General features: G+C 41.0%; 1 protein-coding gene across 6 annotated transcripts in view; it reads left to right on the top strand.

Moving 5' to 3' along the window:
- The window catches only part of CCDC38 (coiled-coil domain containing 38), a 59,950-nt gene that overhangs the window by 26,531 nt on the left and 5,600 nt on the right, over window positions 1-27,819 (top strand). For 3 of the 6 annotated variants that reach the window (XM_017976302.4, XM_035257345.3, XM_078338091.1), the window contains 9 exons: window positions 1,788-1,951; window positions 2,041-2,121; window positions 5,809-5,966; window positions 9,830-9,928; window positions 11,923-11,971; window positions 17,064-17,133; window positions 18,981-19,132; window positions 20,736-20,871; window positions 26,606-26,811. In XM_017976302.4, the coding sequence (XP_017831791.2) occupies window positions 1,788-1,951; window positions 2,041-2,121; window positions 5,809-5,966; window positions 9,830-9,928; window positions 11,923-11,971; window positions 17,064-17,133; window positions 18,981-19,132; window positions 20,736-20,871; window positions 26,606-26,811 (1,115 nt within the window). The remainder of the gene's footprint in view (window positions 1-1,787; window positions 1,952-2,040; window positions 2,122-5,808; window positions 5,967-9,829; window positions 9,929-11,922; window positions 11,972-17,063; window positions 17,134-18,980; window positions 19,133-20,735; window positions 20,872-26,605; window positions 26,812-27,819) is intronic. The other 3 variants (XM_078338090.1, XM_035257346.3, XR_004728974.3) reach the window with 2 other exon arrangements.

Genomic DNA, 27,819 nt, shown 5'->3' with positions numbered 1-27,819 from the left:
CTTTTAGAAGACTTCGATTGTCCCCTAATTCCAAATCTGTCATTATGTCAATATATTGTCTGGAGACTCAACTAAGTCCGTTTTCTTCTGAATAGAGGCAATAACAAGGTAATCGTTCTGTCTCACATGATGCCACTATCCTGTGATTGTGATTTTCAGAATTTTTAGACATTAGGGATTTTAGAATTTTGATCTTTCAGGATTTCAACATTTGGGATTATGGCATTCAGTATTGTGTATTAGAGATTATGATTCAAACCCTTTCTGTTTCTCTTGCTCATTCTGCTCCAGCCTCAGTGGCCTCCTTGCTGTTCCTGGGACACACCAATCACTCTCTTGCCTCCAGGCCGATTCCATGGAGGCCTTTCTTTATATCAGTTGATGCAAAAGTAATTGTGGGTTTTGCTATTTCAGTGACAAAAGCCGCAATTACTTTTGCACCAACCGAATAGCAGGAACATTCCTCCCTCAGAAATCCTCATGGTTGGTTCCTACTTCCTTCCAGCCTCTGTTTAATTCTCACCACATCAGGAGACTTTCCTTGGCTGTTCTACATGATAGCAACCCCCTGCCCTTGTCCACAAGCACTCCATCCTGCTTTCATCAGCTTCCTTCCTGAATGGACACTCCATGCAAGCAGTTACGTTTCTTTGGATCGTCACTCAATTTACACCCCTTAAAACAGTCCTTACACACTGTAGGCACTCAATAAGTATTGCTGAATAAAGTAATGATTGAAGCATTTTTTGTTATAAACTTGGAGGGTCTAATTATTGGTTGTTACTTATTTAAAATTATCTCATTTCCATATTTTAAATTCACTTATATTATAAATGCATGTGGCCTTATTTATGATTTGGTTTTTTTCCTGCATGGCATTAAAAACCTAAATGGATCTGAGGGTGGTGGCTCATGCCTGTAATCCCAGCACTGTGGGAAGCCAAGGCGGGTGGGTGGCTTGAGCTCAGGAGTTTGAGATCAGCCTGGCTGACATGGCAAAAATCCTAAAAATACTCTACTAAAAATACGAAAATTAGCCAGGAATGGTGGTGTGCACTTACAAGTACCAGCTGCTTGAGAGGCTGAGGCGGGAGGATTGCTTGAGCTTGGGTGGTTGAAGCTGCTATGAGCCAAGATCACCCCACTGCTCTCCAGCCTGGGTGACAGAGTGAGACCCTGTCTCTAAAACAAATCGAAACAAAAAACACCAAGTGGATTCTTACATTCTGTACTAAAAAGAAATAGAAGTAAATAGAAGGCAGATGTCAAAGTTGTGTTTGGGGATCTAAACAGGCCTCTTTGATTATAGTTAGACATAGCACCTTGGTCTGGCTCCCAGGGATGCCCCACTGGCATGGCAGAGTTACTGCTTTCTCCCATGGTCTTCTTATTGGCGGAGGAGCTGGTAGCTTTTGTGGCTGCCGAGAGTCCAGTTTCCCAATTCCCAGAAAGTGCTGGGGGGTAATACACTGTAGGTAATACCAGCTGCACCTGCTCGTTGGAGGAATAGGCAGCTATTTTTTATCTGTGGGGCAGAGCCCTTTTGGAACACCGACCGACCCTCTTCATAAAAGTAAGAGAAGGAAATTAGTCTCCCTTGTAATTGTCCCCCAAAATAAAAACTCCTTCAGGAAATGAAGTCCATTACTCCAAGATTTAGGCATGCTATTATTTCTATTACAAATGTTTGCTTGCTGTGCAAGCTACTTTCTCCTATATTATAAGACTGTTGAAATGTGCTAGAAATGTGGAATAATGTTTTTACACTTCTGTCTTCAATGCCCCAGTATGCTTTGTCAACCAAAAGAAACACAATCAAAAAGTTTGAAAAATGCATAGCAATGAGGGAAAGGCAACTCAACAAAGCAGAGAAAAAGCTTCAACATGATGCACTGGCCTTTGAAGAATTCCTTCGAGAAAATGACCAGGAATCCGCAGATGCTCTGAAATTGTTAGTTTCATCACTCTGGCCAAATCCCTCTTACTCTTTTGTTTGTTTGTTTCTAAGAAGCCAATTAACAAATCTTCATTGCTTTTCAGGGCATCACAAGAAACAATACACAAACTCCAAATTATAGTACAGCTGAAGAAAGCAAGCATGGAGGTACAAGCAATGAAAAGGTGAGGGTGGGCTTCGTCTTCTTGTGGCCAGATTTCCATGACTAATTAAAATCTATTTGTGCCAGATAAGACTTGGGCTGGGCACGGTGGCTCACACCTGTAATCCCAGTGCTTTGGGAGGCCAAGGTGGGTGGATCACGAGGTCAAGAGATCGAGACCATCCTGGCCAACATGGTGAAACTCCATGTCTACTAAAAAAATACAAAAATTAGCAGGTGTGGTGCCATGCACCTGTAGTCCCAGCTACTCAGGAGGCTGAGGCAGGATAATCGCTTGAACACAGGAGGCAGAGATTGCAGTGAGCCGAGATTGCGCCACTGCTCTCCAGCTTGGGCGACAGAGCGAGACTCCGTCTAAAACAAACTAAAAAACCATCCTATTCATGCCATGTAAGACCTAATAATCTTGATCTATCAAAATTTGTTCCTGCCTGTGTATCAGGACAGAATGTGGCTTCTGGCTGGAAAGCCTCTCTAACTTGTAGATATAGAAGCCAAAAAAATTGGTTGAAGCAAAACAATGTTAGGAATAAACAATAAATGATTGTCTAAGTGCCCTTCTTCATTCATTCATTTATTCTCTTTTGATATTTTTGGTTTAGTCTGATTATACTTTTTCATTCATTCTGAGACATGTTTTCCCCCCACATTTTAACATCTCTGAAATTGGGATTCGTTCTACAATCATCATGGGTAGTATTTTTTATATTTATACTTAACACTTTGTAGAAGCTAGCATTGCTATTATAAACTAAGATCTGCTGGGCGCACTGCTCACCTCTCAGCTCCTTTGGAAGCTGAGGCGGGAGGATAGCTTGAGCCCAGGAGTTCAAGTGAAGTCCGAGCAACACAGTGGACCTCATCTCTAGTAAAAATAAATAAAAATAAAAACCTAAGATCTATAAAGAGAAAAACGTATTGGAGCAGGAGTTGAGATAAAGTTGTACCATCTGCCACTCTTTTTCAAACTTGGATGTTTCCTTCTATGGTCAAGGAAACTCACTTGAACAATTTTTTTTTGAGATGGAGTTTCGCTCTTGTTGCCCAAGGTGGAGTGCAATGGCACAATCTTGACTCACTGCAACTTCTGCCTCCCGGGTTCAAGCAATTCTCCCGTCTCAGACTCCTGAGTAGCTGGAATTACAGGTGTGCATCACCACACCCGTCTAATTGTTTGTATTTTTAGTAGAAACGGGGTTTCACCATGTTAGCCAGGCTAGTCTCGAACTCCTGGCCTCAGGAGATCCACCCACCTTGGCCTCCCAAAGTGCTGGGATTACCGGTGCGAGCCACCACGCCCAGCCTAACTAATATTAAGTAACTAAAGAAGCTTCCTTCTGTCATCATTTTTGGACAGTAATTTCATGATTCAGAAGACACTGTAGTGCTGGTATCAGGTCAATGCTAAAACTTACTTTTCCTTTTTGAGAACTTTATGATTACCTCTCTCTCCTCTAGATCTAAGCCCTAGGCTTCTTAGATCCTTCAGACAAGCTAATCTGAAATGAAGCAAATGAACTGAATGGTGGTTTCTCTGAAACCAACTGCACTAACAGAATGTGTGTTTCACATTCTGGCTACAGCAGGCTCTTCTGTTTTAGGAGCCTAAAGCTGACAGTGCGTCAAGATGGAGAATTTCCTTCTCTCTTTCACCCCCTAATGCAATTAGCAGATTCTATCAATTTGTAGAATATTTCTAGAGCTAGAGTAGCAGCCTCTATTTTTGTGCAAAGCACTGCATTTATGCACAATAGCCACCGAGTTAAATGCTCCAAACAGCCTTGCCGAAGAGAACTTTTGATCGTTTATGTGTCACATCTTCCTAGAAAGGTGCAGGAGATCGTGAAAAACAAGCTTGCAGTGAAGTGAGGGTAGCAGGTGCTCTTCTCTCTTTATGGGCTCGAGATGGCCTCAGGAGTCCTCCCCTATAGGTAGTGTTGGAACGGGAAGGGGAGCATCTTCTGAAGCTTTTGCTTGGAAGCTGTATCATTCCAGCCCAATTGTCACCCAGTGTTCTTTGTAGCATATCCAGGAGGATTTTAATCTAAAACCAAGGCAGTGGTAGAATGAAAGGCTCCCATCAATTCTTCCAACTGGTGATGCGTGAGGCAGTGATTTACTGACCCTTGAAAATCACTCTCACATCAGGACTGAAGGAAGGCTCTGACAGAAGTATTAAAGCTGAGAATGGCCGGGCTCGGTGGCTCACGCCTACAGTCCCAGCACTTTGGGAGGCCAAGGTGGGCAGATCGTGAGGTCAAGAGATCAAGACCATCCTGGCCAACATGGTGAAACCCCGTCTCTACTAAAAAATACAAAAAAATAGCTGGGTGTGGTGGCGTGAGCCTGTGGTCCCAGCTACTTGGGAGGCTGAGGCAGGAGAATTGCTTGAACCCAGGAGGCACAGGTTGCAGTGAGCCGAGATTGTGCCATCACACTCCAGCCTGGCACCTGGTGACAGAGCAAGATTCCATCTCAAAAAAAAAAAAAAAAAAAGGTGAGAACATTGATATGAAGTACTCTTGATAAGAGTATTGGAGAGGGTATGAGTAACGAAGTCTCTGAAAGATAAATGATTGGGAGCTCCCTTTCAAGTGGGCCTTCTTTTGTTATTTTAACATCCCTCTTTTCCACTTTGTAACATAATACTGTCACGCAATGTGAAGCTGGGCAAAAGCTTTTGGTACAAGTCACTCAGTATTGGCAAGAGCTTGGGCATCTGAGTCAGACAGACCTAGGCTTGAGTACTGGTTCTACCATTTACATCTCCTTTCCAAGATAAGAATAATAATAATACCTATTTTAAAGTGCTGGCCCGAGGATAAGCTTGTGTCTGTAGTGTGTCCTGCCTATAGTAGTAGATGCTCATTAAATGTTAATTTCTTTCTTCTCCTTACAAACGTACCATCTTTTGCTACCTTCTCCTTTTTTTTTTTTTTTTTTTTTGATACAGAGTCTCGCTCTGTTGCCCAGCCTGGAGTACAGTGGTGTGATCTCAGCTCACTGCAACTTCCGCCTTCTGGGTTTAAGCAATTCTCCTGCCTCAGCCTCCCCAGCAGCTTGGATTTCAGGTGCCCACCACCATGCCTAGCTAATTTTTGTATTATTAGTAGAGATGGGATTTTACCATGTGTCCAGGCTGGTCTTGAACTTCTGACCTCCAGTGATCCACCTGCTTCAGCCTCCCAAAGTGCTGGGATTACAAGCATGAGCCATGGTGCCCGGCCAATTTTTTGTATTTTTAGTAGAGATGGGGTTTCACCATGTTGGCCAGGCTGGTCTTGAACTCCTGATCTCAGGTGATCCGCCCACCTTGGCCTCCCAAACTGCTGGGATTACAGGCATGAGCCACTGCATCCGGCCCTTTTGCCACCTTCTATTTTCTCCCTATGTCTAAAACTTAATACAGTGTTTCCCACAGAAATAATAAATAAGTCGGGTAAAACTTCATGTCAATTCTATGTGCATATCCTTGGACATGTTTTATTTAAAGAACATTCCTAGAGTTTTCTTTCATCCCACTTCATATTTCACTGAAGCCCATATTTTATGGCCATATTTATCCTTTTTGATAATTAAATTATTAATTCAAGTACATAATCAAGAGAAATAATTTTGTAAAAATTCTTTTTCATGAACATGCTTTCACATAGATATACCTAATCATATCTTTTTTTCTTTTGAGTAGTGAAATAGCAATAACAGAATTCCTCCTCAAGAAGTACATGAAATATGGTATTTTTCTGCTGCAATTGTCTCCAAGACATTGGCAAATCCAGCAAGCACTAAAAATAGCACAGGCGTCAAAAAGTAAAGCAAATGTCATCCATCCCAAAATATTAACAGGTAAGTTACTTATTCTTAACTTTCATGAAGTAAATATCCTTAAGTCTAAAATAATCTGCGTCTGTGTTTACTTGTTATTTATTTAAATAGAGTTTTTAAAAAGCAGAACCTAAACAAAGATTTTCACAATCTCTGTTATTGTATATCCTTAATTTAGAAACTTGGGCTATTCAGATATAAAGTCTCTTTGTCCACTTGTGTTGCTATAGAGGAACACTTAAGGCTGGGCAATTTATAAAGAAACGAGGTTTATTTGGTTCACAGTTCTGCTGGCTGTACAAGAAGTGTGGTGCCAGCATTATTTCTGGCAGGGGCTTCAGGCTGCTTCCACTCATGGCAGAAGGGAAACGTGTGCAGAGACCACATGGTGTGAGGAGAAGCAAATGGGAGCGGAGCAGGTGCCCGGCTCTTTCAACAAGGAGCTTTGTGGGAACTAAGAGAGCAAGAACTCACTCATTGCTATCAGGATTGCACCAAGCCATTCACAAGGGGTCTACCCCCCGACCTAAGCATCTTTCACTAAGCCCCACCTCTGACATTGGGGATCAAATTCCAACATGAGATTTGGAGGGTCAAATATCCGAAGTGTAGCATAAAGCAATAAAAATATATGCATGGGGAAAAAGAAAATACATTATTTGCAACTGATATGGTAGCATGTCTAGGAATCCCCTCTAAAAACCTGAGAGACTGTTTGATTTTATTAAAGCATTCTTTAAACAGACACAAAGTCATTTATGTGTTTTGTTTTGTTTTTTTCTGAGACGGAGTCTCACTCTGTCACCCAGAACTGGAGTGTGATGACTTTAGTTTCAGCTCACTGCAACCTCTACCTCCCAGGTTCAAGCGATTCTTGTGCCTCAGCCTTCCAAGTAGCTGGGATTACAGGTGCACACCACCACACCCAGCTAATTTTTGTATTTTTAGTAGAGATGGAGTTTCATCATGTTGGCCAGGCTGGCCTCAGTCTCTTGATCTGCCTGGCTTGGCTGATCCCCCCCGCCTTGGCTGTCATTTACGTTTTTTTAAACCTAACATATTAATCTAAGTAAACCAACTTTATTAATTAGAAAATACACAAGAAGGTGGGACATGGTGGTTCATTTCTGTAATTCCAGCATTCTGGGAGGCCAAGGCAGTCAGATCACTTGAGCCTAGGAGTTTGGGAGCAGCCTGGACAACATAGCAAAACTCTTTCTCTACAAAAAAAAAAAAACAAAACAAAAATGAAACAAAAACAAAACAAACAAACAAACAAAAACATTAGGAGGCTGAGGTGAGAGGATCACCTGAACCCAGGAAGTTGAGGTTGCAGTGAGTCATGTGTACAACACTACATTCCAGCCTGGGTGACAGGAGTGAGACCCTGGAAAGAAAGAAGAAAGAAAGGAAGGAAGAACGAAAGAAAAAAAGAAAGAAAGAAAGAAAGAAAGAAAGAAAGAAAGAAAGAAAGAAAGAAAGAAAGAAAGAGAGAGAGAGAGAAAGAAAGAAGGAAAGAGAGAGGAAAAAAGAAGGAAGGAAGGAAAGAAAGGAGAGAAGGAGGGAAGAAAGGAGAGAAGGAGGGAAGGAAGGAAGGAGGGAGGGAGGGAAAAAAGGAAGGAAGGTAGGAAGGAAGGAAGGTGAAGAAAGAAGGAAGACAAGGCAGGACAAGGCAGGGTAAGGTAGGGCGAGAAAACAAGGAAATTAAATCTAAGAAAATGGAAACAGACGGGAAGGGAGGAGAGAGGAGAGGAGGGGAGGGAAGAGAAAAGAAAACAAGGATATTAAATCTAAGAAAACAACCTATCTCAATAAAAGAAGGAAAGAAGAAAGCAAAAGAAAGAGGAAGGGAAGAAGGGAGGAAGGGAGGGAGGCAAGGAAGGAAAGGAAGGAAGGAAGGAAGGAAGGAAGGAAGGAAGGAAGGAAGGAAGGAAGGAAGGAAGGAAGGAAGGAAGGAAACATACAAGGAAATTAAATCTAAGAAAACAACAATAACCTTAATGTGTGTGACCTGTAGCTTTGAGAAATAGAAACTATGTCATGTTTTCAGATAGTCTGATATTATAAAGTTGCCAAATTTCCTAAAACTAATGTATAAACTTCATGGAATTATAATTAAAATGTTGCCAAAAATGTGTCAGGGAATTGGGTCTTGGGTGGAGAGAACTTTGCACAATAATCCGAAGGTTCATCTAGAAAGATAAACAAATACTTTTGAATTAGGAAGGTAATGGGAGGAGAATTACAAATCCTTTAAACTTTTATTTAATATCATGGAGTCTCAGTAATCGAAACAGTCATGTACTGGCATTAGGTCAGCTCAATGGACCAGATATGGGTCCCATTACATATATATAAGAATTTAAGCCAGGTGCAATGGCTCACACTTATAATCCCAGCACTTTGGGAGGCTAAGGAGGGAGGATTGCTTGAGCCACGAGTTTGAGACCAGCTTGGGCAACATAGTGAGACCTCGTCTCTACAAAAAATTTAAAAATTAGCTGAGTGAGGTGGCACGCAACTGTAGTTCTACCATTAGGGACGCTGAGGTGGGAGGATTGCTTGAGCCCAGAAGGAGGAAGTTGCAGAGAGCCATGATCCTACCACTGCACTCCAGCCTGGGCAACAGACCAAGACCCTGTCTCAAAAAAAAAAAAAAAAAAGAGAAGTAATAAGTGAAAGTGGGGTCACAAATCAAAGGGAATGATTTGCACTTTCGACTAACACTGGGGTAACCAGACCAGACATATCCTCTTGCCTGAAAAACCGGCATATGAAGCAGGAATTTTCAGACATTGGACATCAAACAGCAAAGCAGAGTGATCCCTTGAAGAGGGAAAACCAGGGAGGTGAGCCCTAGGATTGCCTCAGCTTACTTCCTGGAGAGTTTCCAGGATTCAGTGCAGGGCTGGGGAGCCAGGGGGAGCCCAGCTGAGAACTGATGCCACTACTCTGGGATAGGAGCATTTACACCACAGAAATTGGCAAATGATAAATCAGGGGGAGTTTGCTTTCAAGAGAGTTGGTTGCTAAACCTTTACCAACACACTGCTAATGGTTTTCCTGCTTGGTTCCCTACCTCTCTCACTGTGCCAAGTGTGATTAAATTAGGTCATATGTGTAAAGTGTTGAGCACAGGATAACATTTGATTAAAGCTAAATGGTGGAAAAAACCCAAGAAGTACTTCCATTCAACAACTTAAGATTCAGTCCTTCTGGGGCCAGGTGTGGTGGCTAACGCCTGTAATCCTAACAATTTGGGAAGCCAAGGCAGGCGGAATGCTTGAGCCTAGAAGTTGAAGACCTGCCTGGGCAACATGGTAAAACCCCATCTCTACAAAAAAAAAATACAAAAATTAGCCAGGCATACTGGTATACACCTGTAATCCCAGCTACTCAGGAGGCTGAGGTGGGAGGGTGGATTGAGCCCAGGAGGTCAAGGCTGCAGTGAGCTGTGATGGTGCCAGTGAACTCCAGCCTGAGTAACAGAACAAGACTCTGTTTCAAAGAAAAAAAGAAAAAAGGGTTCAGCTCTTCTGAATTCATCATCTAAATAGAGAATATTCAGGATCTAGTTAAGTCTGTCAGTCCAGAGGCTTGAATAGCTAACATTTGGGATTTTAGGAGTTAGGACAGACAGATGTTGAAAATGGAGACCTCCTAGCACCCCACCGGTCAGTTCTCACCCATTCTCCTTCCAGGGACCAGTCCTTACCATCTGCATATTGCATTTGTTGGTTGACGACATCTCCACCTTCTATTTCTGTCCCTGGAAGTTTTGACAATAACTCTATCTTCACCCTGAGACAAAGCTCTCTTTCTCAGAAGTGTTTCCCCCCCACCCATCTTTCTCTCTTTCTCTCCTCTTCATTTTCCATTTCTAGAGTTATCATTACATTCAAGTAAAAAGGAAGGCATCCTTGAGGAATCTGGGGGGACAGCCGTCCTTTCAGAAGATGCTTCTCAGGTTGGAGATGGCCAAGGTAAAAGGAGATTTGGGACTCACGAAAGTAAAACCTGAGAATGTGTCCATCTCAAAGTGGAGGCCTTACAGCCAACCTGGAAAACAGAGGGCTGTGTCCACCCCACCCTCAATCTTGGCAGCCAGGGGTTCTGGTTCTCTCTCTCATGTCATCACAAAATGCCAAGAGGTATGCGAATGGATAGAATAGACAGAGATCAGAGGAAGAAGGCCCCTGAGCCATCCCCTGGCTGACCAGCACATGTCCTGAAGTCCCTCTGAGCTGGGCCCCTCGTTTCTCTGGTACAGTCCTGCCTTCTGTTGCTGTTGGCAGGCCCACTCCCAGGGCCCGGAAGACCTAACCATTTGCAACCAAGTGACTGCCTTTGGCCAGTAACTCAGAGATTAACCCTTGGGAAAAGGATTAATTTAGAGCCGAGGTAGCTCTAACCTACCCACCATCAACTCTGAGAAGTCCTTCACTATCACCATACCTTCCAAGTGGAATGACCCTCCTCCTCCCACTCTGCATCACAAATTCAAACCAGAGATTTGGCCCACTGAGCTGTGCTATCTGGCCCCAGTGTTTTGGTGTAGTTTGGCTTGGTGGCCAATGTTTAAAAATCAGCACATGTAGGCCAGGCATGGTGGCTCACACATGCAATCCCAACACTCTGGGAGGCTGAGATAGGTGGATCACTTGGGCCCAGGAGTTCAAGACCAGCCTGGGCAGCATGGTGAAACCCCATCTCTGCCAAAAATACAAAAATTAGCTGGATGTGGTGGCGCATGCCTGTAGTCCCAACTGCTCAGTAGGCTGAGGTAGGAGAATCACTTGAGCCTGGCAAGTTGAGGCTGCAGTGAACAGTGATGGTGCCACTGCACTCCAGCCTGGGCGACAGAGTGAGACCCTGTCTCAAAAACATAATAATAAAATTTTTAAAAAAGCAGATGTCATTAAAAAAAAAATCTGTATTTCTGTATTCTCTTGAAAACCACAAGATCTGAAGTCTGGGGTCAAGCTGGGAATTTTCCCATGGGAGGGGTCTGATCTCTCCAGTTGCTGTGTCCTTACTGGGTCCATTCCACTCCTTTACCTGCCCCGCCCTGTATCCATCCAGGTTTGCAGCCCCCAATCAGGGCTGACTCCTGGGCACTCCTTTGCTCCTTTATCCTGCTAACAACCTTGGGATGTATTTAGTGGTGGGATCAAGGTTAGAATACAAGTTGCCTGTCCAGAAATGCCCCTGGTATGAGCCTGAAGCCTTGTGCATCCATCTGGCCAGCTGATTGGAAAAGTAAATTCTTTTGGGTTGTGAGGCCACTTTGGACCCAGTTATTTAAGACATATTACTCTGCCTGTTGGAAGATCCTGTAGGGTGTGGAGGCAGGGGTGAGGTAGAGGGAGTGGGAGGTGGTGTCAGTGTTCCCTTGTCTTTGAAATCTAGAAGTTTCTGTTTAAATAATCCCCCTTAACCACACTTTTTAGTGGTACGTGTTAGGGTACCAGCTTAAAAGCTGAGACAATAATTTAAGATGGTGATGGGACCCATCTGATTGGTTCTTCATCCATCTTTCCCCTTCTTTCCTTTATTCACCATGAATTTACCAGAGACATAAATGTTTCTGGTACTCTTCAAGACCCTGTGTACACAAAGACAAATAGTGCATAGTTCTGTACACCAGAACTACACACTACACTGGGGTAAGTGATATACAGTAATAGACAGTGAGGGTTCTGGAGGGAAAAGCCAAAACTGTGATCTCTGCCTGAGGCATGTAGAACAGTGTGTGCCTTTCAGTTTATTCTTATGCTTGCAACTCAGTTTCAGTAGAATAAGTGGCCTCCATTTTCTATGCAATTATCATTCCAATAATAATTTTTTTTAAAGAAGTTGTCTGTGCAGAGAAATGAATAACTTGTACCAAGCACAAGGGCTTATTTCTAATTCCATGTTATTTCTTTTCACTCCACCATCACCAATGGCATGGACTTCACCTGGACATTCTGAACAGCAGAGCCAAGCAGAAGCCCTACACGCACCCCAGAGAAAATGAAATCCAAGTATAGTATATCCTCGACTAACTCCCTTGGAAACTGGGAATGGTTTTCAGTAAATAAATTTTAGCCTTTCCTCAACATATATGTCATGTACCCATAACTGTTGTAAGCAATATCGGAGGTAGTGGTGCCATTTCTGTGCACTCCTGAGCTCTCACAGGCCTCTCTCCATTTTTTGTTTAAGTACCTACGGCTATTATTTGCAGAAACTATTTGCCCCCTGCATCTCGGCGCTTTGCTCCTCAGAATCCACTGTGCTATATTTCATTAAGCTATTCTGCTAGCCTGTGTGTTTGCAATTTTACCATGTGATTCAAAATTCCTGCAATAGGATCATAAAGTATTTTTTGTTTTTACCCCTCCTCATTTAATTGTTCACTCATTTGTACTCATTATTTCAGAAGTCACTCATTCTCAACCCTTTCTACCTCAAGAGAGCTTCCATAAGAAAATATGTTGATGCCTGAGAGGAGCACACCAGCCCAGAGGAAGGGATCTGGGCCAGCAGCACAGTATCATGTCAATCACTGAGGGAAACAAACATTTTGCTGTGAATTCTAGGCACCCTCTGAATTCTAGACATCATGTCTGTGGCATTTGGCAATCACTGTTTTTTTGTAATTAAACATTTATTTTGAGATTGTTTTTTATAGTTTTACATGTAAGTTTGAGATCCATTTTCCATTTTCCATTTTGAGTTAATGTTGCATAAGGTGTGAGGTTTAGATTGTGGCGGTGGTGGTTTCTCGCCTGTGTTTATTAATTGGTCCTGCACCCTTTTGTTGAAGTGGCTTCTTTCTTTGAATTGCTTTTTCACCTTTGTCAAAAATGACTTAGGCATATTTGTTGGGGCCTATTTCTGGATTCTCTATTCTGTACAATTGATCTGTGTGGCTGTCCTGCCACATGATCTTGACTACTGTGCTATTAGTCTTTTTTTTCTTTAGTATACGCAAGCTTTATTATGTATGACCTTGATTTCACTTACGAAGTTAGACTGGCAATTACACTTAAAATTAACTCATTAAAAAGTGTAGATATCACAGTTTAGATATGTTGTCCAAAACTCCAAAAGTAGTGAAACTGGTAACATACTGCTACTTATCTCTGGACAGATACAACAATAGTATTAGTGGAACTGGTTCCCAGACAACTATGTACCACTTGCTCCCATGCCTTAGGGAAGAGAGGATGTTATAATATAGGCATTACTGATGCAGTCATTTGTGGATAATTCCTCCTTGTTAACACTGCTAAAATTAGGTTCACATGTTTTACTTTGTGTGGGAGCTGATGACTTGTCTTCCTTTTGAGCAAGATCTTTCAAGGTATCAAACCCATTCATTCCAAAATGCATCACGGATGGGAATTTAAGCCTCTTTACAAAGCAAACCACTGGAAATTTATAGTAGTAAGCAGCATTGGTCTGTAACTGATCTCTGATAATACAGCAACATCATTTCTTTGGAACTAATTTTCTTGATCCCACAAGAAGTGACAGGATAAGAAAACTCATAGTTAAATGGCAACAGTCTTGTTACAGGACAGTTAACTCCCAGGTGTATGTTGCCAATTCTAATTTGGGTGTTGTTATCAAAGGGGCTTATTTTAATTCTAGCTAACAACCAATCATCAGAACACGTTGAAATCTTATCTTTATCTACAAAAAAATCCTTCTGGAATTATGATGAGAATTGTATTAAGCCTTATTATGGGTTGAATTTTGTCCCGCACAAAGATATGTTGAATTCCTAACCCATGGTACTATGAACATGACCTTATTTGTAAAAAAAAGAGCTTTGCAAGTGTAATCAAGTTAAGATGAGGTCATTAGGGTAGACCTTTAATTCAGTATGACTGGTGTCCTTCAAAGAAGAGAAGAGACACAGAAACACAGGGAGAATGCCATGTGATGACAGAGACAGAGATTGAAGTGATGCGGATACAAGCCAAGGACTGCTGGGAACATGAGCAGCTAACAGAAAGGCATTAATAGATTCTTCCCTGGACCCCTCAGAGAGAACATGGCCTGCTGACACCCGATTTTTTGACTTCTAGCCTCCAGAACTGTGAGAGAGTAAAATGCTGATGCTTTAAGCTGCTGTTTGTTACATCAGCCCTAGGAAACTAACACAAACCTGTATATCAATTTGGGAAGAATTTATATCTTTACTATGTTACATTTTCCAATCCATAAACACAGCCTGCCTCTCCATTTGTTTAGATCTTCTTTGATTTCTTCAGCTTTCTATGGTTTTCAGCTTACAAATCCTATACATGTTTTGTTAGATTTTTACCAAAATATTTTTCTGTCTTTTCTTTTTGAGCAATTATAAACGGTATTATACTTTTTATTTTGTTGTCCTTGCAGTCATTGCTAATATATAGAAATACAATTGATTGTTGTATTTTTATATCTTAAATACCTTGACCATACTGAACTCACTTATTAGTTCAAGAGTTTTGTTTTGTTTTTAAAGATTCCTTTGAATTTTCTATGTAGACCATTGTCATTTGCACATATGAATGGCTTTATTTCTTCCTTTCTGATCTGTATGCCTTTTACCTTTTTCTTGCCTTATTGCAATGGGTAGAATTTCCAATGTTGAATAAGAGTGGAGGAGGGAGCAGATAACTTTGCCTTGTTCCCAGCCTTGAAAGGATTCAGGTTTTTACTATTAAGTACAATGTTAGCTGGAGGATTTTTGTAGCTGTAGACGCGCTATCAAGTTAAGAAAGTTCTTCTCTGTTCCAGTTTGCCTGAGAGTTTTTATCAAATGAGTGCTGAATCTTGCCAAATGCCTTTTCTGCATCTAGATGCACACAGTAACATGCAGAGACCACATTCATTCCCTGAGAAAGCTCACCCCTCTCCTAGTCTCATCCATTCATTCAACAAATATTTATTGAGTGCCCTAACAGTAAATAAAAGACAATCTCTGCCCTCAAGGGGTTTACCATTTAGGAAGACAGACAACTTGATTGCAATACAATGTGATAATGTCATTAGAAGGATAAGCCCAGAGTGCCACAGACATGCAAAGGTAGGACTGTTAACCCAGAGGAAAGGTGAGGGGGTGGGAAGGCAAAGGCAGAATCAGTGAATGTGCTCCAGAGCAGGTGGCCTCTAAGCTGAGTCTATAAGAGGAGGAGGAGTTAGTGAAGACAAGATCTGGAAGAGGAAGTGCTTTCTGGTGCAGAGATGACAGAGCTTGGCTCTGTTCAAAATGGTTGGTTTATCATTCTGGGTAAAAGTGGGAGAGGCTCAAGGAGTGCATGGGCACTGCACCATGAGCAGGGAGGTGGTGATGCTATCTAGGCAGCCTGTGCTTTGTCCCAAGGGCCCTGGGGAGACACTGAATGTTTTAAGCAAGAGTGTGGCAGAGACTCAATCCTATTTGCACTTTAGAAAGATGGTTGTGGCAGTATTTTAGAGAATGAAATGGCGGAGGACAAAACTAGAGGTACAGGGGCCAGTTAAGAGCCTATTGTCACAACTCAGGTGAGAGAGAGATTGGACTGCCTAAATCAGATAATGGCATTGGGTATGAAGAAGGAAAGGCTGTGAGAGACAGCAGGGAAGTGGCATCGATAGGACTTTGAAAGGCTTATGTAAAGACTGAGGGACGTGTTAGGAGAACAGAGTGGTTACAGATAATTCCCAGATATCTAGTGTAGCAACTGGGTGCATGGTCTTGCCATCCAATAATATTGGGAACCCTGTAAGAGGAGCAGGCCTGCATGAGGAAGTGTGATCTTGGATGTTTGTTTTAGCTCCCTATGGGACAGCCATGTGGGTTATTGATGTCCAGTTGGAAGTTGGACATTAAAATCTAGAGCTCAAAAAAAAGAGAGTCATTAGTGTATTAGCAGTGGTTGAATCCATGAGAGGGATGAGGTCTCCCTAGAAGAATGGGTAGAAGGAGAAGGGAAGAAGGCTGAGGAGTAGCAGACATTATGTAGACGAGGAGCCCAAAAAGACCACAAAAGTATCAGAGGTGGGAAGAGAGGGACTAGAAAGTGATGTTGCTCAACCCACTAACAGAGAAGGGTGGCCTGTAACGTCAAATGCTTTCTCAGGGTATGTTTCCCTAAAATCATCTACGTCCATGGCCCTTTCTGTTTTCCCGCATCTTCTTTCCAACTGCTCAAAAGGCAGCTCCAGGAGTGTATTTTGTCCCCTCAAGTTCAACATGAATAAAGCATATATTAATCTTTTTCTTATCCCCATCTATAAGCCATTTTCCTTCCTGTGAGGGCTGCCTCCATTGTTCCAGGCTCCAGACCACATATGTTGGATCATCTTTGTCTCTTCTCTTATGGCCCCAGGAGCCTTTTCTATTTTTGGTTCCCATGATTTCATTCTTCCGTATATCTCTAAATTCTCCTTCCTCCCCACACACTTACTCATCATTGCCATCATCACTGCCCTTCATCTAAAAGTGTAATGACCTAGATCACACCAACAGCCAACTTATTCTCCCTATCCCTGCTTCTTTGATATTCCAATCCGTTTCCATTTATCTTTCTTAAAGAATGTTTCCAGAGCCACTTTCCAAGCCACATGATTATGCTTTAAGGAGGCACCTCATTGTCCATCACCCCAACCAACATTTTGTCAGCCTGACTAGAAGATATTTTGATAAGTAAATCTGCTTTTAAAGAGAGAAGGATGACCTTACTTGGGGATAGCCAGAAGACTGTGATACAGCTTTCATTTTGAGCAGTAGAGCACGTTTAGATTCTCAAGAAGAATGCATTAACAGGAACAAATGGATGAGGCAATGTAGGCTGTCATGTGTTTCTTTAAAATTAAAGTTACCTTACTTACCTCAAATAATTGGTACCAAATGGTATGGCTCTCCCATGTAGTCTCATTGCTTGTGTATGTCAGCTTTGTGTGGGACTGAATCCAATTTTCTTTTGTATAATCATGGGATCCACTGATTTCTGCAATCAGCAGGTCCTTAAAAGGCTAAATCTGCTATTGAAGATAATTATGTTACAGTCAGGTTCCAAAGACAATTTAGAAAGGAATGCAAATCTGTTGACAGAAAATGGCTCACAAATCAGACATTTTCTTTTTCTTTTACAGACTGGCTGAAAGTTTAAGTTCAGAAGACAGTTTAGAATTCCTTTTAGATGATGAAATGGACTTTGATTTGGTAACCAGATTACATTTCTTGATTTAAATATTGTGTTTGGTAAAAAGTATTGATGATCATTTATTCTTTTGAAATGAAAATATTTTATTCAAAATGTTGCATAAACCTTCCAGAAAGAAATATAATTTTGATACTATTCACCAATTGGATATATAATCTATCTTTGTCATCAGATATTTTATTACAAATAAATATTAAAAGGTAATAATTTAAGATATACTTATATAGGTGTGTTTATATAAATAAATATATATACAAACACATACACACACACACACAATCTTCCTGTAAAAATAGCCACTTTCTGATTGCATTTTATTGGGATTTGAAATGTGTTGGGTAGCTGGACTGTAAAATAAATATGCCTGCAACAAAACAGATCTTTATTGCTGCAAGATTGACTTTGAACTAACTCCACCCTAAATGCAACCACAGAAACTCAAAAGGGACAACAGATACCATCCATTGTTGTGTATCACACACCTTACCCATCTTTTTAAAAAAAATTGTGGCAAAGAAACATATAAAAATGGGAGGCCGAGGCGGGTGGATCACGAGGTCAACAGATCGAGACCATCCTGGTCAACATGGTGAAACCCCGTCTCTACTAAAAATACAAAAAACTAGCTGGGCACGGTGGCGCGTGCCTGTAACCCCAGCTACTCAGGAGGCTGAGGCAGGAGAATTGCCTGAACCCAGGAGGCGGAGGTTGCGGTGAGCCGAGATCGCGCCATTGCACTCCAGCCTGGGTAACAAGAGCGAAACTCCGTCTCAAAAAAAAAAAAAAAAATTTAACATCTTAGCCATTTTAAGCATGCAATACGTAGTGTCAACTATAAGCAACAGATCTCTAGAATGTTCTGATTTTGCAAAGCAGAAACTATACTCACTAAACAACTCCTCTTTTCCCCCTCCCATAGCCCCTGGCAAATACATTCTGTTTCTAAGAGTTTTACTATTTTAGATAACTCACAGAAGTGGAATCACTCAGTATTTGTCTCTTTGTGACTGGCTTATTTCACTTAGCATACTGTACCCAAGGTTCATCCGTGTTCATATGACAGGATCCCTTTCCTTTTTAAGCCTAAATAATATTCCATTGTACATATATATTCCACTGACTTTTGCCATTCACCCACTGATGGACATTCAGGTTGCTTCCATGTCTTGGCTATTGTGAATAATGAAGAACATGGGTGTGTAAATGCCCAAGTCATTTTTAAAAAAATGTTTAAGGTAATGCATTCTTTATCTTAAAAGTTTAGGAAATACAAATTCAAATGATTTTCACTCAGCCTCCTGTTCTCTTTCTTCTATTCCTTCTCCCTTTCCCTTTATCCGGCACTTGTCTCCTCTTCTGCTCTATTCCTTTTTTCTTTTCCTCACCCTCTTCCTTTTTTCTTCCCTTCCCTTCTCTAATACCCTCATCTCCCCACAACACTTCAAATGTGCTCATCCTGAGAGCCAGCTCTCACTTGGAAACAGGCGAGTTTCCCATATAATTCCCTACCTGTGTCCCCCTCTTCCTCAGAACCATTGTTGGAAACAGATGCTTGATGCTGCAGAAAGTCATACTGAGACAAAGGATCTCTTACAAGGCAATCTTTACTTCCTGCAGATAGGGTACTCTCACCAGCAGTCTTGCCACAAGAGAGTAAACTTTCTGCAAGAAGTAAAGACTGCCTTGCTAAGAGATGCTTTGTCTCAGTGCTAATTTTTCTTTACAGTATCAAGCATCTGTTTCCATCAACCGTCTTCCTTTACCCCACTGTATTTTCTAGATAAGTCACTTGTGCATAGGTAGCATAGTTTTAAGTGGATTATATTCTTCATTATTGTTTAATTAGGAGCCAGTGCTTTATTTCAAAGAACCAGAGGAGTTACTTCAAGTCCTCAGAGAGCTGGAAGAGCAGAATCTTACTTTGTTTCAATATTCCCAAGATGTAGATGAGAATCTTGAAGAGGTAAACAAAAAAGAAAAAATTATACAGGATAAAATGTAAGTCATTATAAACAAGTAGATTTATTCCATTAAGTAATTTCTAACCAGAGCCTGGGTCCAACTCATTCACGTGTAGCTCTTCCTTGTGGTCTCTGTGAGTGTAGGCTGGGGCTTTATTAACAGTTTACATTGTGGACTGTAAAAGGTAGATGTCATATTTACACAGAACAGACTGGCTTTAATTTTGTCCCTACTTCCTTTCAATTGTCAACATATTTTCCTAGCTAGTAATAATAAAAGACACTTTGAAAAAAGACTAAAAAGAATTAAAATGGTACCTCTTGCCTTAACTTTTCTCCAGTATAGTTTTTACCCTACCACTTGGCTAGCTGTCATTTCCTTTACTAAATCATGCTGTGGATGATAATGCTAATGAATGCATGAATTTTCCTTTCTTTCTTTCTTTCTTTTTTTTTTGAGAGGGAGTTGCCCAGGCTGGAGTGCAATGGCGTGATCTCAGCTTACTGCAACTTCTGCCTCCTGGGTTCAAGCTATTCTCCTGCCTTAGCCTCCTGAGTAGCTGGGATTACAGGTGTGCACCACCACACCTGGTTAATTTTTTGTATCTTTAGCAGAGATGGGGTTTCCCCATGTTGGCCAGGCTGGTCTTGAACTCCTGACCTTGTGATCCATCTACCTCGGCCTCCCAGAGTGCTGGGATTACAGGCATGAGCCACCGCACCCAGCCCAATAAATGTATTTTTGTTGGCTGTGACTCTCAGAAAAATAATTTTTGAGATTAAATATTATATCGTTTTACAAAGTTCCTATCAATATCTTAGGGTGATTATAGAAGAGATTTCTGTCAGGGGAAAGCAGCTGGATTTGATGCCTCACAAATTTCCTTCCTCATCAAACAACATACAATATTACAAACTTGAAAAAGAGTTGAATTACGGAGAATAGATCTTTATATCTACTCATTACAAAAACGGGTAGAACCCTTTTCAGAACAGTTTTCTGGGCCAAAAGATGGCAATCTTTTTAAACAACAGGTCTAACTACATTTAACTTCAAAACAAACAGAAGGTAGGGGCCTAAAAATCATTATCTCACAGCTACCCATTACCATTTCTGAGACTTTTTCATCCTTGTATCCTTTCAATCCTCGCAGCGTATGGTATCCCTCCACCCATCCCCACAATAAGATTTTCTGGGCCAAGGTGGGTGCAGGTGGGCAGGAAAGGGGGATCTATAGAATCTACCTCCAGAAGATCTTACCAGAATCTCTAGGTGAGGGAGTCAGGAGTCTGTATTTTCCCTCTTGGCTCCCCAGATATTCTGATTATCAGCCATGTTTGAGAAGGCAGGGTTCCTGATGCCTCAGCTCTGCTGCTATTTGGGGGAACTCAAAGGGAACCACAAAAGTAGAAGAGAAAATGCCTTCCGATGGAAGTGAAAAAGCAGCTTTTGTGCTGGATTTTTCTCATTTTAACTTGAAAAATTGCATGTACTTTGGCAATGTTTTCAAATACAGACTTGTATTTGGCTCACTAGATGGATTTTGACACATGATCTAGAAAGTGTTGAAGCCCCTGACTGATGGCTATTTGACTAACCCCAAATTTCAGATGAAGGTCTCTTTCTTCTTTTGCAATAGAAATAGCAACATAGAGTTTCTTTTGGAGCAAGGGAAAATACTTAAAGCTAACTGTGTGAGAGAAGAGGAGAAAGCAGCAGAATTGGAATTAAGGTCCAGACTCTTCAGCTTTGGAGAATTTAATTCAGATGCTCAGGTAAATCACTCTTTGCCTATGGTGATTTCATTTTGGCTCATGATAACAATTTTTATTCCCTGTGTCCTAAGTATAGGTAGGGGAGTTAAAGCAAATCACAAGTCCTAGGTTGATGACGGAAGTGGAAAGCCAGCTTGGAGTTTATCTTGCCAGTATGTAATAGCCAATTTATATAGGCAGAAAACATTCAAATTGGCATTAGGGTTCTCTTAAAATGTTGCTCTACTGCAATCCACGATATTGACCACAGTTTCCCCCTAAATACATTTTTTAGTCAGAGCCTAGACATATGTAGTTCAGTGCATGTTATCTGTCATTTTGGCGGTAATTCACGGAGCGAGGAACTAACAGAGGAAGCAGTGAATCAACACAATTAAAAGTGACTCAACACTGACTAGAAAACTTGCCCACCACTGAGCCTGTGATACATTTCTGCCTCTTCAGGCCTGCATAGACTCAAACAGCTGTGATGTGTGCTAGTACATTTACTTATTGAGAAGTTCATCTCTCAGCTAGATAATAACCCCTCGAAGGCAAGGATTGTCTTATTCTCCTTAGTTCAGTTGAGGGTCCCCTTAAAGTTGGTGCTCAATAAATGTTTGTTGAATGAATGATTAGGTTAGGTTTTAGACCCACAACCGGCTCCATCTAACATTGTTTATCTTGTAAACCTCAAATGAAATACAAAGTCCAAGTTAATATATGAGGCTAACATTGTTCCAGGACCAAACTGAGGGTCAGGCGGCCATTTCTCGTGGCCCAATAACAAGATGCAGATGAACTGGGGAGAAAGACAGTTTTTATTTCTGTAACTGGTTACAGGGAGAAGGCCTGGAAATTATTGCCAGACCAATTCAAAATTTACAAAGTTTTCCAGAGCTTGTATACCTTCTAAGCTATATGTCTATGTATAAGTGTGTATTCATCCAAAGACGTAAGTGATTAACTTCTCATCTATAACTAAGGTCTGAGTCCTGAAGACATTCCTCTGGAGCCTCAGTAAATTTACTTAATTTAAACGGGTCCAGCTGCTGGGGTGATGACCTTTATCTTGTCTCCTGATAAATCAGGGAGGTTTAGGTAGTTCCTTCAGAACCCCCAGTAAACCTGTTTGTGGAGGCCTGGGGAGTTTTTTCACCCCCAATAAAACTTGTTTAATCCTAAATGGGTCATGTTAAGAATTCCTCTATTATTTTGTCACGTTTTAAGGCCCAGGAAAGGCCTAGGCAAAACTCTTGGTGTGCTTTTGTTACATTCTAGCCTTTGTGTAAGGGCACTGGCTTTTAATATTTAACTTAACCACTCAGTGAGTACTGAAACAGCTGTGCTAGAGGTCTGCGTTAGTGAGACCTGGCCTGCCACATCACATTTATAGATATGAACTTGATTTTCAAACAGAGGTAGAACTGGGGAAACTGCATCCAAGAAGGCTATCCTCCCCAACCCACAGGTGAGCAGGGTTACAAAAAGCACAAGCTGTTTGTGACTCCTCCACACACACACATTTCCTAGGGGGTTACAGTGCCCTGAGTTAGTAGGGGATGGGGTTGTGCATTGCTGGAGCGAGAAGTGTGCTGATAGCCACCTTTCAAGTCAGTGCTGTTTTATTCTAACCATATTTTTAAAACTGTGGTACAATATACATGACCAAATTTACCACTTAGCTATTTTAAGCATGTGATTCAATGGCATTAAGTACATTCTCAATGTTGTGAACCATCACCACTATTTCCAGAACTTTTTCATTATCTTTTCAACATAAAAATCTAACATCTTAACCATTTTTAAACGTTTGGGTCAGTAGTGTTAAGTACATTCACGTTGTTTTGCAGTCTCCAGAACCCATCTTGCAAAGCTGAAATTCTGTACCCACTAAAAAATCTCTTCCCTCCTCCCTCCCTCCCCCAGCCCTTGGCAACCACTGTTCTAATTTCTGTCTCTCTGAATTGGACTATTCTAAGTACTTCACAAAAGAAGAATCATACAATATTTGTCCTTTTGTCTGGCTTATTTCATTTAGCATAATGTTTTCAAAATTCATCCATGTTGCAGCCTGTATCAGGATTGCATTATTTTTATGGCTAAATAATATTCCATTGTATGTTTATACCATATACTGTTTATCTGTTCATCTGTTGATGGACACTTGAGTGGTTTCCACACTTCAACCGTTTAAAATAATGCTGAGGCCAACCGACATGCAAAATGCCTGATAAATATCTGTGATATCTCCCCTCCTCCCTGCCCCACCCCAACCAAGCCCCTTCCATCCAAGTTTGGGGCAACGATTAAAATTAAAAGTGGCATTTTTGATACTCTTTTTAACTAAGGCAACCAGATACCTAAAGAAAGAAAGAATTGATGTAAAATTACTTTGTAAAGGGCTATCCATGAAATTTTTATCGCAAGTGTAAATTTGGCATTCATGTATTATTGCACAGTCTGGGGAAATGGGACTAACAATCCATAGTGTCTTCTAGAGATGTGAAATGTAGAAGGTTGGGAAGGGGAGGCGAAGCAGTAAAATTGGGAGGGAAGCGTATTCGTAGGATTTTTTGCTTCTCTACCTCTCTGTTTTCAAATCTCAGAATATACAAAACAGAATCCTTTATGAGTAAATTTAACTGTATCTCATTTTTTAAAAGTTTCTTTTCCAGGTTTATTGAGGTATAATTGATCTATGTGATTGTGATATTCATAAACTGTTACTCTGGAGCTATGAGTATGAAATGAATTTTATTCTTTCAAAACTTCCACACTCTTAGTGATACTTAATCCCCTAAAAATTTTGTCCTTGATCCAATATTTTACTTTTAAAATAAAATTTTAAGTTCTAGTATAAGGTAATGTTGAAAAGTGCACAAATCACAAGTGCATCTCTTAAGGAATTTCCTCAAACACATCTGTGTGCCACCCCTCAGATCAGGGAATAGACCATTATCAGCCCCTATAAACCTCACTCATACTTGCTTCCAGTCTTTACCAGCCCTCTTTCCCACTGTCCTGATGTCTCATGCCATCAATCAGCTTTTCTGTTTTCGAACTTTATTGGAATGGAATCATGTAACATGTCTGGCTTCTTTCTCTCAACATTATGTTTGTGAGATTCATCCAAGTTGTTTAGTGTCGCAGTTGTTAGTTCTTCATTGAACATGAAATGGAACACAAACTGCTCCATTGTTCAATCTGAGGAATATGTTTACCTCTGGTTTTATTTATTTTTTTTGCACAAGGAGCTGATCACTTGCAATGGAGAGAACTGTGTAGTCAGCACACAGCAGAATGTGACATGGATTAGGACAGAAACCTTGAGTTTGAAAGGACTCAATGACATCTAGATATCTGCCCCCCTTCCCCTCTCCAGTTTTCATATAATGATTCCTCCTAAAACACTGCTCTGGTCATATCACTTCCCACTCACTGTTGAAAGGCACCTGAAGTTCTCTGACACCAGTCTTCCAGAATTCCTGTCCATTCACCTGGGCAGACTCCCTAGGCAGCTCCTCCTCTGAAGTACTGCGGGTTGGGCCTGTCATCTGGGGCAGTTCCAGGGATGGGGTTGAAACATCCCTTCCCTGGTGTCAGTAGGCCTATGCCTTGTGCTCCCTTTTCTTTGCCTTTTTGCTTTGTCAGGCCAGGCTCTCAGTCTCTTTTTCATACGTGAATTACCTTCATTAATCTCATTCCCCTCTCCTATCTCCTATCTCTTGTTCTTACCTTGTTATCGTGAGAAAGTTATCACCATTTTCTTTCCTCTGAAGAGGGAACTTAAGAAAAAAAGCGGGGGGGGGGGGGGGCGCAGAGGCATAGAAAAGACATCGTAAGCAGCCACTGCCCTGCTCATCCATCTCTAAAGCCATCTAAGTGTTCAGGAGGTCTCCTTCAAAAACTCCCATCAACTAGCAACCATTCTCATCTTAAAGTTATTTTTCCTCAAAACCAGTGGTGAATATATTTTTAAAGTATTTTTCTCTGCTTCATTTAGTGACTCACGTTGCAGCAATGTTGTTTTCATATGCAATTTACTATATTTCAACCCGATGGGTTACTTTTGTCTCCAAGGGTTTAGAAAAAGAACATGTTACATAAATAGAAAATACAGTAAGTGTTATTTTAGAGAGAGGGGAAAAGGGAGCTTTATGGCCAATAGGACTTTTACCTTTTCTTTTATATTGTTATCTATTTCTCCAAGTTTTCTAAAAGGATCATGTCAATGTAAATAGGAAATATAGTAAGTTGTTATCTTACAGAGGAAAAAAGGGAGCTTTATGCTAAAAAGGACCATCAAAAAGCTTTTAACCTGGGAGGTGGAAGAGAAAAGCTGTTGGAAGTACACTCTTGGTATCAGATCTTGGCTTGTTATTGTGTTGGTGGCTCTGTAAAGCTTTTGTGATTCCAGGAGGGGCTTCCCATGGCTTCAGGAGCCACATCTGTCTTGAGAGTTATTTGTCGCTGGCTTTATGGTGATTCTCATCTTCTTGAGCAGAAGCGGGAAATGGAACAGATGCTACCTGGAGAGCAATTCATGTTGCCCAGCAGTTTGTTGAGCTCTTCTTAATTGCAAACACCAGGTTCACAGTGGAGAAAGAGGATGACAATTTTCTTATGGTCCCAAGACAAGTTACCTAGCACCTCAGGAATCTCCACCAATAGTTAAAACGGTGCAGTGCCGAGGTTCAGAAATCAGCAAGGTTTGGCCTAAGCTTTTGTTTAGACTAGAATACTCCAATGGCTTCTCAACACAAAGAATGAAAATGATACTCCTAAAAAGGCTTTGGTAGGCCAGCCTGGAAACCTATTTGCCTGTAACTCTTTTTCCTGAGAGAATGCATTCAGTGATTTATTCAGCAAACATTTATTCAGTGCAGTTATGTGCAAAGCACTGTTTTAGTTGTAAGTTTAAGCATAAGATGTAGCTCCTGCCCTCCTGGTGCGTAGTCTATAAGGATAAGGCAAATAACTCTCATATAGGATGATAACAGTTCACAATTATAAGAGAGTAATACATGCAAAAAAGGGAAGGCTGGGTTACATATTGTACCTAAAGGAAATGCATCCAAGTGGCAAAAAAAATGATTTAAAATGTTTGTTGCCTCTACTTCAATTCTTTAGGGAGTCAGTTACAGAAAAACATTGAAGCAAAAAATATTCTGCCCATTATAAATACTTTTTATATCTAGACTTCAATATATTTTAAGAAAATAATCCAAGGTATTACTATTGTAATGCTCTGACTATAAATTTTGATATAGGTTAAATATCGCACCTACATTTTCTCAATGGTCTGTTTTATTAAAACTTCTCCTTTAAAAAAGTAAACATTTAGGCTGTGCGCAGTGGCTCATGCCTGTAATTCCAGCACTTTGGGAGGCTGAGGCAGGCGAATCACCTGGGGTCAGTAGTTCGAGACCAGCCTGGCCAACATGGTGAAAGCGGTTTCTACTAAAAATACAAAACTTAGCTAGGTGTGGTGGTACATGTTTGTAATCCCAGCTCCTCGGGAGGCTGAGGCACAAGAATTGCTTAAACTTTGGAGGCGGAGGTTGCAGTGAGATGAGGTTGCACCACTGCATTCCAGCCTGGGTGATAGGGCAACACTCAAAATAATAAAAAATAATTTTTAAAAAATCTAAATAGTAGCATTTACATGGGGTTTTACTGTAATATAGTAAAATGGTATTTTATACTGAATGAGCAATGTGATGTTAACGTTTTCTGCTCTTCTCAATCTCAGGAAATACTGATAGACTCACTTAGCAAAAAGATTAGTCAAGTATACAAAGTCTGCATTGGTGATGCTGAGGATGACGCCCTCAACCCAGTTCAAAAGCTAGTAAAAATAGAGTCTCGCCTGGTGGAACTGTGTGACCTCATGGAATCTATTCCCAAAGAAAATGTGGAGGCAATTGAGAGGATGAAACAGAAAGAACGGCGGCAAAAGTACAGTCAATAAGGATAGCGAATGGCTTAATGAGTAGCTGGTTTTGCTCAGATTACACAAACACATTAGCAAGTCTCTTGAGTAATGCTATTATTATAGGGACACAGTAAAGACGAACGATATCCAGCCCTGCCCTCCTCAGAGAGCTCTTATTTAGTGTGGGAGACACATTCATCAAATATTTTTAGGAAACAAATGTGTCATTACCAATGGCAATGAGCACTGCAAAGGAAGGAACTGGGTGAACAGAGTTCACCAGGGGCAACTGACCTAGTTTGGGATGGACAAACTAGCCTGGAAAAGCAAATCTTTTGTAATTATATGAAATTCATAAATAACTAGTTATATGAAAATTTTTGAATAGCTATAATGGGGAAGGAGTATTGCACTGGCGGTAAAGGACCAAAGGCATAGAATTAGGAGCCCTTCATGGGAAAACCACAAGCTGACTCAACCTACCTGTAGTTTTCCCATGAAGGGCTCCTAATTCCTGATGAAGGAATTGTTTGAAAGTCAGAGCTACACAGTGAGGCTTTTCTGCAGTGTATAACTGCCAACATGTACACAGCATTCACACATTCACTCATTTATTCCTCAAGACAACGTCATGAGGATTATCATCCCTGGAGTCCCACACCATCCCCCACCTCATTGCATAGCTTGGTGTCCTTCAAAGGAGATCCATGCATTGAGTGTGGTATGGCCTGACTTGGGTCTTTCAGAATGCACTCATTTACAAATTTCCATACAAGTTAAATAAGAACGTTTAGGTACCTAACAGTTGTCCCTTGGTATCTGTAGGGGACTGGCTCCAGGACTTCCCAAGGATACCAAAATCTGCAGATGCTTAGGTCTCATATAAGGTGGCATATTTGCATATAACCCATGTACATCCTCCTATATACTTCAAATCATTTCTAGATTACTTACCCCTAATACAATGTAAACACTAGAGTTGTCATACTGTATTTCTCAAAATTGGTATTATTTTTATTGTTGGGGCTTTT

Source organism: Callithrix jacchus, chromosome 9 (genome assembly GCF_049354715.1).
Source record: "Callithrix jacchus isolate 240 chromosome 9, calJac240_pri, whole genome shotgun sequence".
NCBI classification, from domain to species: domain Eukaryota; kingdom Metazoa; phylum Chordata; class Mammalia; order Primates; family Cebidae; genus Callithrix; species Callithrix jacchus.
This window is presented reverse-complemented; position numbering and strand designations above follow the sequence as displayed.